General features: G+C 44.1%; 1 protein-coding gene across 1 annotated transcript in view; it reads left to right on the forward strand.

Moving 5' to 3' along the window:
* The first annotated feature begins 510 nt into the window (after positions 1 to 510).
* LOC139666409 (alpha-1,3-mannosyl-glycoprotein 4-beta-N-acetylglucosaminyltransferase B) overlaps positions 511 to 12500 on the forward strand; it is a 27290-nt gene continuing 15300 nt past the window's right edge. The window contains exon 1 of the mRNA XM_071545613.1: positions 511 to 622. Within this exon, the coding sequence (XP_071401714.1) occupies positions 550 to 622 (73 nt within the window). The 5' untranslated portion in view covers positions 511 to 549. The remainder of the gene's footprint in view (positions 623 to 12500) is intronic.

Genomic DNA, 12500 nt, shown 5'->3' on the forward strand with positions numbered 1-12500 from the left:
CACATTAGTTAACTGTTAATTGAGTTAATTGAGGGTTAGTTAATGCTTATTAAGCATTAACTAACCCTCAATTAATGTTCCCTTATTGTAAAGTGTTACCAATAAATAAATACATGTAAGGAATAAAATAAAAAGAAAGGAACAGAGCAGCCCGTCTCTCTCTCTCTCTCTCTCTCTCTCTCTCTCTCTCTCTCTCTCTCTCTCTCTCTCTCCCCCACAGTGTTCTGCTCAGTGTGTCCAGATGAGTCTCACAGCCGGAGCTGCAGATTACACCTATTAGTCTTTAATTAAAGTTAATGACAGATGTGTCACATTAGATCCACTGCTGTTAGAGGGAAAGAAATGAAATAACAGAGGATCTCTCTCTCCCTCTCTCTCTCTCCCCCTCTCTCTCTCTCTCTCTCTCTCTCTCTCTCTCTCTCCCTCTCTCTCTCCCTCTCTCTCTCTCTCTCTCTCCCTCTCTCTCTCTCTGTTCTCTCTCTCTCTCTCTCTCTCTCTCTCTCTCAGCTGGAGGATGACATCGTCGCTCGTCCAAACTACTTCACCACCATGAAGAACTTTGCGCTGCAGCAGCCGTCGGAGGAGTGGATGATCCTGGAGTTTTCTCAGCTCGGCTTCATCGGTGAGACACGACACAGCATTTAGAGTCATCATCATCATCATCATCATCATCATCATCATAACCAGAATTTATACAGAGGCTTTACAGTTTCATAACCAACCTGCTCCCAGCCAGCTGAGTCTCCATGATGGAGGAACACTGTAGAACTGTGTGGCAGTAGACCTGGCAGTAAACCAATATATCAGTATATACCAATATATCAATATAACCAATATATCAATATAACCAATATATCAGCTGAACCCGGGTCTGAACCAGGACTGAAAAACTTCATCTCCTTGCTGCAGGCTGTGCTGAAACAACAAAGCTGCTCTTTCACTCAAAGTTAAAAAATAAAGTGAAAGTAAAGTTGTGAAGTCTGGAGCCACTGACAGGATCTGGAGCTGAAACTGATTTCCAGCTTCCAGCTGTGCAGAACGACATCTAAAGGCCGAATTAAATCCACCAGATTAATTGAAGGTTCAACCTTCGTTTGATCTGGTTTCTAATTATTCTGTCGAGACTAATCAATTACTTCTGTCTTCCTGGATCCAATCAGCAGACGCCGGCATGTGGAACCGCTCCGCTAGGCCGGAACCGCAGGAGATTAGATTGATCTGCGGTCTGGTTCTCCTCAGAACAGAGTCCAGTGCAGAGCGGGTCAGAGCCCCGTCCCGTCACCACAGGGTCACAGGTCCGATCTCAGCAGTCAGTCACTCTGTTTACATGGACAGCAACAATCTGATATGAACCTGATCAAGACAACAGTATGAATAAGAAATCACCATGTAATCAGCATTTTCTGATCCCTGAATCTGAATAAAGTCATAGTCAGTCAGCAGAATCTCATTCAGACATGTGCAGTATTCTGGTTTCAGTCTCATTACTGAAGCGGTTCAGACTGTAAACACCTGGACCAGGACTCTCTCTGGACCGCCTGATGCTCCTCTGCCTTCCAGAGGCTGAAATGGTTTCAGAGGAGAAAGAGACTGACAGCAGGAAACAGAAGAAAGAATCAGAATATTGTCTCATTTATAATAAGGCCCACAGTCGGATTGGTCCAGTGGTTCTCAAACTTTTTCTGTCATTCCCTCCTTTGGAGAAAGAAACATTTTCATGCCCCCGCCCCAACAAAATGGTGACAAAATGGGCCAAATTTAACTTTATTGAAATAACATCAAGATCATGAACATTCAGTACAGCAGTAATTTATGTTGTGCAAATAAAAAAAGCAACTTCCACTTCAACTTTATCAAACCACTTTTGGTGACATTTGTCACTAGATTGCTCCCATCAGTCTGAGAGCTTTTTCAAAAATAGAGAAAAATCAAATAAAATGTGCAATGATGTTGGGTCTCATACTGTCAGCTGCCTGAGATTTCAGACATAAAACACACACTGGTCTCTCCTCATCTCCCACCACATTCACTGTGAACCCAAGAGCAAGATAGGCTTCATCATATTTTCTTGACTTGGTTTTTGGTTGATCAGCGTCACACTTTGTCTCGTTTGTCTCAGAAGCATCGGCTGTTTTTCTTTTCGTCCCTGTCAAGTGTCTCTCCACTCTGTAAACCTGCAGTCTCTCTGTCTGAATGAACACCATCGCTAACGTGAAAGCACGGTTGTTTATTGTTCCGCCGTGAAAAAGATTCTGACGTCAAAACATTAGTTCCGCACTACATTTCCCCCCCCGGTCACACGGCCCCCCCCCCCCCGTCATGCCTCTGTGCCCCCCGGGGGGGCGCGCCACACAGTTTGAGAAACGCTGGATTAGTCTGAGATGTGGGAGAACTGAAGAACTAATTCCTGATGGGAACATGGAGACACCTTTGCTGATCAGCGGTCTTTGCTTTGGTGTTTTACCCTCTGCAGCTAAGAAATGAGAGTGAAATCTATCAGAGCATCATCTTCATCGTTCCTCATCCTCCCTGCTCGTCTCTGAGTGTTGTTCGCTCTGGTTTTCGCTCGGAGACGCTCACTCGTGCTAACTACCCAGTTCTTCTTCTTCTGTTTATTCCAAACAAACCGAAAACGCAAAACGCATCACTTCCTGTGCGGCAGAGGATTTTTCGCAGGAAAGAGCGACCAGACACCTTCTGTTTAGAGCAGACAGGGGAGAAGATTTATGAACTGATATACAGTAGGTTGGATCACTGTTGAGTTAGAGCAGGCAGAGAGAGATTTATTTATACGAAAACACTGCAGATTATTATTTTAACTAAAAACTTCTTCTCCTCTGTTCTTGTGAAGTAAACAACTTCAAAAGCCAAGAGCAGCGTGCAGAGCAGCAGTGTTTTGTCAGGACAGAGGCTGGTGGACACATGTTGTGTTTTCTGTCCTGAACTGACTCCAGACCTCCAGCTGCCTGACAGCCGGCGGGCCGAGTCCCGACCAGGACAGAAACTAAACCACCTGACCTCTCTCCACGTCCACACGCAGGTTTTAGGTCAATAATTTAAAACGAGATGCAAGGAGAGCTTCAGTCCAGTCAAAGCTGTGTGTGTGGTGTCATGAACCAAAAACACTCTCAATCAAGCTGTTTCTGTCGCCGTGTCTTTAAGGCTCATTAATATTAACGACCCCTCCGTTCCGATCGGCTAACCGTTTCCAGAGTGAAACGTGAGACGCCGCGGCCCGGCGGCTACAGGTAGGAAAAACTCTCCGGTAATAAACAACGACAACCGCTCAACCGCTTTGAAAAAAACACTTTGTTAGTCTATTATTTCTTACAAAAATGATAATGAGCGAACCTTTGTGACGCCACAAAGTTACGGAAGTCCAAACGGCTCGTTTAGAGGCTCGCTGCACTAATATGGATTGTGTGGATTTAGTTTTGATACTTTCACCATGTTTAGATAGACCATCCAACTCCTTTATCACCACAGAGGAGAGGGGAGTCCTGCTTTACATGATGTGGAGCTTTAAAAATGGACAGAACTGAGGGGTCTGAACTGCTTCTAGCTGATATTTTGTGGTGATATTCAGGATCTTTAAATTTGACCATTTTCATGCCAAAAAATTACTGAATTTGACAAGAATCCAGTAAAACTGAATAGAGAATAAAGACCAGTACCAACTCTGAATTACTAAAAGGTTTATCTTCATACTTTGGATAATGCTATAGGCCTATGATTACTTACACACTGTATGCTAAAGCGTTAGCATGCACAGCAGACAGAGCTGCGGAGGACAAAATACTTTTGTGGCTCTCTGGGGGTCCCGACCCCCAGGTTGAGAACCACTGACTAAGTCTGGTCCGGTCTGGTTAAGTCTGGTTTGTGGTTTGTCATGAGATCGGTCCATCCAGACTTTGTACCACTCTGCCATTGTCTATTGATAGTGTGTGTGTGTGTGTGTGTGTGTGTGTGTGTGTGTGTGTGTGTGTGTTGGGGGGGGGGGGTCACGCCTTGTGATTTTCAGCTAATCAGTGGAAAACACACACACACACAGCATGGCACACACACACATGTACACATTCACAAGTTCACACTCAGGCACATGCAGACACTACACAATCACACAGAGACAAAGTGTGTGTGTGTGTGTGTGTGTGACTGGGTGTGTGAACGTGTGTGTGTGTGTGTGTGTGTGTGTGTGTGTGTGTGTGAACGTGTGTGTGTGTTTGTAGCCTGCAGCATGTGAGTAGTGAGTGTTTTTGTTCTTCCTCCTCTTCCTCCTCCTCTCTCTCTTTTACCCCTCCCACCCCTCCACACACATTCTCTCTCTTTCTCACACACACACACACACACACACACACACAATTATACAGCGTTGTTCTCTTCCCATGAGGCTTTGCTGCTCCACTTTACTCTAATAGGTCCCTGAGCGTGTCCCCACCCCCCTCCCGCCCCTCCTGGCCCTCATTACTCCAGCCTGACTGCAGGGACAGAAGAATCAAACGCACCCAATGCCTGTTGGGTCTTAGTTAAGCTCCGGGGGCAGGCTGTTGTCGTCTTAAGACTCGGTCACACCGGACGACTTTAAAGGAGAATCCTGCTGTGTGTTAAGTCAGCAGCAGCTCCAGCTTCCTCTGTGTTTCTGCACACAGTCAGCGTAGTTCACATCTCAGCGCTCGTTTCCTCCTTCAGTCGTTCTTGTCCAGAATGAAAAACAAACTTCCACAGAGCGAGAGAATCCATCACAGTAGGCTCAACAGAGACTAAAATTGTACAATCAATCTTAGTCTCAGTTGCGGGGGGGCTAAAAACACTGGGAGCTCCCTTTATAGCAACCCTACTTCTCCATACATGTAACAATTAAACATATACAGTACTTCGGTTGTTGTCCGTCACACCGCACTGGTTGTGTTCTTCAGTATTCCGTAGTTTTCAATACAGAGGGGTTTTAGTCATGTCCGAGCCTTTCATTTCTCTCAAAAGCAACTTAAAATGTCCGCTGGTGTTCTTAGGCTTCTTCAGTGGGTGTAATTGCGGGTTTCAACAGCTGCACAGCGCTATCTGTCGGTTCGGAGGGTGTAGGGCATTGGTCACATGGCACATGAGCTCTTTGGCTTCTGTGTCAAGTGTCTTTACACCCATTGAAGAAGCCGGAAAATTAAAAAAAAAAAAATTTTTGTCTATCATTAAGCTAGCTTGCTAACTGTCAGATAAAACAGTGTGAAGCAAAGGCTTTCCAGATATTCCAATACACATCCAGTCTGATCCATACTGACTTTACCTCTGGATTTTGACTTACTACAACAACCAGCTTATCGGAGTCATTCCTGTTCCCAGTGTCCTATGTTCCCCAGATTTATATGGCACATAATAAGAACATGACAAAGGGTCCTATGTTCCCCAGTTCTAGGGTTAGGGTTTTAACTTGAAAAGGGTCAAATTTGACCCGAACACAATAGGAGGGTTAATGTGTGTTAACAGAATATTGAACTGGGGAACATAGGACCTTGGGAACATAGGACCCTGGGAACATAGGACCCTGGGAACATAGGACCTTGGGAACTTAGGACCCTGGGAACATAGGACCTTGGGAACGTATGACCCTGGGAACATAGGACCCTGGGAACGTATGACCTTGGGAACATAGGACCCTGGGAACTTAGGACACTGGGAACTTAGGACCCTGGGAACATAGGACCCTGGGAACATAGGACCTTGGGAACTTAGGACCCTGGGAACATAGGACCCTGGGAACATAGGACCTTGGGAACTTATAACCTTGGGAACATAGGACCTTGGGAACTTATAACCTTGGGAACTTAGGACCTTGGGAACTTAGGACCTTGGGAACATAGGACCCTGGGAACATAGGACCTTGGGAACTTAGGACCTTGGGAACTTAGGACCCTGGGAACATAGGATCTCGGGAACTTAGGACCCTGGGAACATAGGACCATTTGTCATGTTCCCATTATGTGCCATAGAAATCTGGGGAACATAGGACCCTGGGAACATAGATACGCTCCCAGAAAAAAAGCCGTTCACGTCATTTGCCACTTTTCTGAAAAGTTGAACCTTTCTCAACATTTTTAATATAAAAAAGGCGGTGGAGGTTTTGAACAAAGCGTTAAGTGTGAACAGCCTGATGACCACACGCTTCACTCCCTCTGTCTCATGGTTGTTATAAATTCAGTCAGATTGCCGGTCTTCCATCCACCAGCCTGTCTGAAGTGAATCCTTCAGTCTGACACAGATCCGTTTCACGCAGGATGAATTTTGATTCCCGGTTGTGATAAAATCTAATCAGTTTAGATCTGAACGTGACTGACAGCAGATCTGCAGACTCAACACACTGAAGAATGAACTCACAGGAACCGAATACACAAATACAGGGTAGGAGCCGTGTGTGTGTGTGTGTGTGTGTGTGTGTGTGTGTGTGTGTGTGTGTGTGTGTGTGTGTGTGTGTGTATGTGTAGTTGGGGCCAAAAGTGTTTTAGAGTTGCTTATGATTGACAGGTGAAGAGATGTGAAATACGACACCAAAAGACCTGACACTGATCTCTCTCTCTCTCTCTCTCTCTCTCTCTCTCTCTCTCTCTCTCTCTCTCTCTCTCTCTCTGTCAGAAATGGTTTTCTCGTTTCCGTTGTTGGATTTAATTTAGCTGAATTAAATTTAGTGTTTCCTGCTTCCGCCTGTCTGTCTGATGCCAAGATTCACCACCGGCCACGCCCGCTCTCTGCTCTGTTCATTATCAACCTCTCTCTACCTCTCTCTCTCTCTCTCTCTCTCTCTCTCTCTCTCTCTCTCTCTCTCTCTGCTTTATTAACCTGACAGGACAGAAGCCTCTGGTGACAAAGCAGCAGAATCAACTAGAGTGAAATTATAGACATTAAAAAATTACAGCGAGTAATTAAACAAAAATCAATAAAGACTAGTCTCTCTTGCTCTCTCTCTCTCCCTCTCTCTCTCTCTCCCTCTCTCTCTCTCCCTCTCTCTCTCCCCCTCTCTCTCTCTCTCTCTCTCTCTCTCTGTGTCAGAAATGGTTTTCTCGTTAATCTATTTTACTTGGTTAATAATTAGAAGAAGCCTAGAGGCTGGTTATTTATTTTCATTTCCCCAGAAAGAAACATTTATCACAAAGATTAAAAACATGATAAATTCTTATTTTTTTTACATTCTTTAAATAATCTTGTCACCCATGAAAATCCTCCAGTTACTTTTCAGTCCTAAAATCTGAAAACTCGACTGAATCAGATTTCAGCCGCTCTCTGAAGCGGACAGCGAGGTTCAACCTGAGCTGCAGACCCTCCTGGGGTCACTGCAGGATTTTCAGGGGTCATAGGATTATTTAGAGAATGTAAAAAATATATTTCTAATATACAAACTTATTATTGTTGTTCTTAATCTGTGTGATAAATGGCTCTTTCTGCGGAAATAATGAATATTTGCAGCTTCTAGGCTTCTGCTAATTATTAGCCAAGTAAAATAGATTGAAGAGAGAGGGAGAGAGAGAGAGACAAGAGAGAGGAAGAGGAGAGGGAGCTGAATGAAAAACAAGTTTCCTCCATTTAAAGCAAGAGAAGACTGAAAGAGAGAGATGTAGAGAGAGAGAGAGAGAGGCTAATAAGGGAGCGTATCTATGTTCCCAGGGTCCTATGTTCCCCAGTTCAATATTCTGTTAACACACATTAACCCTCCTATTGTCTTCAGGTCAAATTTGACCCGTTTCAAGTTCAAATGTTTCATAAATATTATCCAGTGTTTTTTTATTGGAACAAGCCTTCAAAACAGCTATATAAACACAACAAAACCAATGGTTATCATTTTATTTGATTTTGAAGGTCTCTAACCCTAACCTGCATAGCTCTGATAAAAAGCCCTTCTGTCCTTTGAATCAGTTGTGGTCAGAGCTCTAGGTAAACATCTACACACAACCAACCTAACCCTAACCCTAGAACTGGGGAACATAGGACCCTTTGTCATGTTCCCATTATGTGCCATATAAATCTGGGGAACATAGGACCCTGGGGACATAGGAATGACTCCGTTAAGGGAGAATACAGAGCAGTAGTCGGTGGTGATTGTTGGTTTTAAACCGACGACACTCGATTCTCCTAAATTCCCACCCAGTCAGTTTGTGTTGAAACCAGTTGGCTTTCTCTCCTCTGGCAGAATGTTCCAGTTATTTTGAAGGGAAATCAGATCTGAAGTTTGCGGACTGGACTAAGTGTTTTCTGACCTGCTGATCACACCGCAAACCTAATTACAGCAACATGATTATCCAGCTGGAGGAGGATAATAATCATCAGCGCAGCAGACTCATATTCCTGCTGTCAGGATTAAGCCTGGCTCTCCTGCAGGCCTCCGTCAGGTCCTCAGGAGAGCCGGTTAGCGGTTAGCGGTTAGCCCCTCCTGCGTCCTCATTAGCATTCTGCGGCTAGCTGTCGCTAACGAAGCCGACAGCCGCGCAATCAGACAGGAAGCTAATGAGAGAGGAAAGGAGAAGGAGAGAGGAAGACGATGTCGAGGTCGGTGTGAAGAAGGAGCAGAGCAGCAGACGCTGACGGGGTCGAGGGTTCGAGTCCCTGGAGCAAGGCACTGACAGAGGGGAAGGTTGAGGGTTCGAGTCCCTGGAGCAAGGCACTGACAGAGGGAAGGATGAGGGTTCGAGTCCCTGGAGCAAGGCACTGACAGAGGGGAAGGTCGAGGGTTCGAGTCCCTGGAGCAAGGTACTGACAGAGGGGAAGGTTGAGGGTTCGAATCCCTGGAGCAAGGCACTGACAGAGGGGAAGGATGAGGTTTCGAGTCCCTGGAGCAAGGCACTGACAGAGGGAAGGATGAGGGTTCGAGTCCCTGGAGCAAGGCACTGACAGAGGGGAAGGATGAGGGTTCGAGTCCCTGGAGCAAGGCACTGACAGTGGGAAGGATGAGGGTTCGAGTCCCTGGAGCAAGGCACTGACAGAGGGAAGGTTGAGGGTTCGAGTCCCCCGCAGTCATGGTCCGGGTTCCTGGAAAAGTATGGAGAATGAATTTGATTCTTTTCAGGTCCTGAAAAGTTTGGAAAGAGCATAAAACTATTGTTGTAAAGTCCTGAAAGCAGACCCACCGTCCGGTCACACTTTGCATTCTGGTCTGTTGAGGCTACCTGCTGCCAGTGGTGGAAAGTAACTTAGTACATTTACTCAAGTACTGTACTTAAGTACAATTTTGAGGTACTTGTACTTTACTTGAGTATTTCCTTTTTATGCTACTTTGTACTTATACTCCACTACATTTTAGAGGGAAATATTGTACTTTTTACTCCATTACATTTATTTCACAGCTATAGTTACTAGTTACTTTTCAGATCAATATTTTATATTTAAAACATTTGATCATCTTTATAAAATAACTAAAATAGCATTGTTATAGATTAGACTACCCAAAAGTATAGCTAAATTGTTAAGATTAGCTTCACGTTGACAACTTTAAAATGCTGCTTACATGTACATGTATGTCAATAAATCAGTATTAATATTCCAATAATTTATGAAAAATATAACTCTCTAAATGGGGACAGTTTGCATAATGAGTACGTTTACTTTGATACTCTAAGTACATTTTGCTGCCAATACTTATGTACTTTTACTTAAGTAAGATTTTGAATGCAGGACTTTTACTTGTAATGGAGTATCTTTACATTGTTGTATTGATACTTTTACTGAAGTAAAGGATCTCAGTACTTCTTCCACCACTGACTGCTGCAGTGCATTCTGGTCTCTCCCCTGCTCCTGCAGTGCATGCTGGTCTCTCTCCTGCTCCTGTGGTGGAGAAACTGGTCTCTCTCCTCTTCTCTGGTGGATCTCTCCCTGTATGATTGTTGAACGTCTCTCGGTGCAAAATGGCGGCTCTAGAAAGAAGAAGCCCTCGCTCTTTGAGTCTGAGGGACTGACACCAAAACCTGACGTTTACCGCTGAGGTTTTACATCCTGAAACATTTTCTCATATCAGACTGGAAACATCTGGAGGTGATGTCACCTCGTCTGTGATTGGCCGGTTATCCACCAAGAAGAACAACACAACTAACTACAGAATGGAGAAAGAAAACCAACATATATATTAATATCTGAACAGAAGACCAGATCTTCACCTCCTTTCTCCTTCCCTTCATCCCTCCATTTTCTCATCTCGTCTCCTTCTTTCCCTCCTCCTTCTCCTTTAAATCATCCATCTATTCTCCCTCCCTCCTTCCTCCCTTCCTTCCTTCCTTCTTTCCTCCATTCCCTCTCTCATTCCCCTTTCACCTATGTCCATCTCTTTCTTTCTTTCCCTCTCTATCCCCATCCCTCCTTCCTTCCTCCCATCCTCCTATACCTTCATCCCTCTCTCCAATTAGTTCTTCTTGTGACGTCACCTCGTCTACGATTGGCCGGTTATCCACCAAGAAGAAAAACACAACAAACTACTGGATGGAGGAATGTAAAGACGAAGACGAACCTGTCAGAGTGTGAGTGATGATGCGGCGATTGATCGTGACTCTGTCCTGTCAGTCGTCAATACATCCAGGCTCTATTGCCCCCCCGCCCCGCCCCCCCCCGAACTGATGATGATGGTTCCCTCGCCGCTCTCTCTCTCCGCTCGAAGCGTCGCTTATTCCATCGAAAGAAATTAAACATTTTAGTGTGAATTATTGATCATGTCAGCTGCAGTGGAAAAACAATCAATTATGTCATTATGTGTGTTTCAGTTTGCCTGCTGTCGAAGCCTCAGGGAGGAAAAATGTTATTTATTGTTCTAAAGAGACAATTTATTTATTAATGATTTATTTCTACAGCTTTAGTGAAGAGAAAACGCCTTAAACAAGATATTAGACATGTGGGAGGTTTTTTGTTTTCTGATTGGTTGAAAGTTGCTGTATGTGTGTTTGTGTGTGTGTGTGTGAGTGTGTATCACGTGTGTGTGCATAGATAGATTTATGAAGGTTAAGACTTCCTGGTGGGAAATAATCTGTTTACAGGCTTCAGATCCTCCAGAGGTCAGAACCCATTTGAAGATTAAATCAGATCAGATCAAACTTCCATGAAACTTTAATGAAATTTTCCCCCATGGGAAATTTGGGTTAATTCTGCTGCAGTGTTCGTCCTGTGGGCCAGTAGGGGGCGTCCTGCTGCACACTGACGCTACATTAGATTAGAGGAAACTTCATTAATCATCAGGAGAAACTGGGTCGAGACAGAAAGAGATTTAGATTAGAATGAGACCAAGAGAGGAGGGAAGATAATGTAGAACTTACTGAAGGTTATACAACAAATACAACATACTGAAGATAATACAACATAACTTGAAAATAGTACAACATAATATATTGAAGATGTTGTGGTGTGGCTGTAGATCCATTCAGTAACGTTCTCAGTAAAAGTGAATAGTGTGATAAGGTGGATTTGTTTCCAAATGTAGGTTACTGTGACACAGTAAACTGTCTTGTCTTTAGCCCTAGTCTCTACTCCAAAACATGAAGAGTTGTAGCTTGAGAAGAGTCAGCTCAGTTAACCTGAACAAACTGTTAGCTAGCTAACTAGCCAGCAAACACACTGATGTTAATGTGAACATGCTAACGCTAGCTGCTGCTAGATACGTTAGCTAGTGTGCTAATCAGATGTGTTGACAACAAGAGAGTGATGGTTAGCTGACCAGATGCTATGGTTAGCTAGCTATTTAATAGTTTATAAAGATGACTATTAAGTAATGTATACATTAATACCTTAGTTAACATAAACACCATTAGTAAATGATTACCAGACACATTAGTTAACTGTTAATTAAGGGTTAGTTAATACTTATTAAGCATTAACTAACCCTTAACTTAGTGACCCTTATTGTAAAGTGTTACCCACTAAATCAATCAGATGGATCAGTGATGAAATGATCAGTTCAGTCAGAAACAGACAGAAATTAACCGTCCGTTCAATTCTGTTGGGACAGAAACACAGTCAGCTGTTCACAGAGCTGAGGACCTCCAACATGGCCGCCAGAGGAGTCTGTTCATGACATTTATCCCCTTTCTCTCTCTCTCTCTCTCTCTCTCTCTCGCTCTCTCTCTATCTCTCTCATCTCCACTGTACTGTATCTAATAACGCAGAACCACCATTAAAAAAAAATCTCTTATGTAATTCTCCCTCGGTGTGTGAAGCTGATGAAACAGTTGCATTGTGGGTCGAGTGACAGTGAAGTTAATGGAAGTGTCTCTGTCGCGCTCTCCCTTCATCACACGCTCTTTGTTCTGTTTAAAGATGAAAAGCGATCAGCCGGTCTGACTCGACGAGGCGCGGCAGCAGCAGGACAGACGGTCCGCTGCAGGTGATGTTCTGTCTGCAGAGTGACGCCTCTTCACGCACAACATCAAAATACATCACATCCCGTTCTCGCTCTCATGCGCTCTTATCTCAAGTTACAGTCACAATGACTTTTTCACCTCCTCTGCTCATTTTCCATGCCATAATATACACCTATTTAGCTCTCTGAA

Source organism: Centroberyx affinis, unplaced genomic scaffold, assembly GCF_046629955.1.
Source record: "Centroberyx affinis isolate AG114_WGS23_722 - 3 ecotype Tasmania unplaced genomic scaffold, CSIRO-AGI_Caff_v1 ptg004987l_1, whole genome shotgun sequence".
In the NCBI taxonomy this organism is placed as follows: Eukaryota; Metazoa; Chordata; class Actinopteri; order Beryciformes; family Berycidae; genus Centroberyx; species Centroberyx affinis.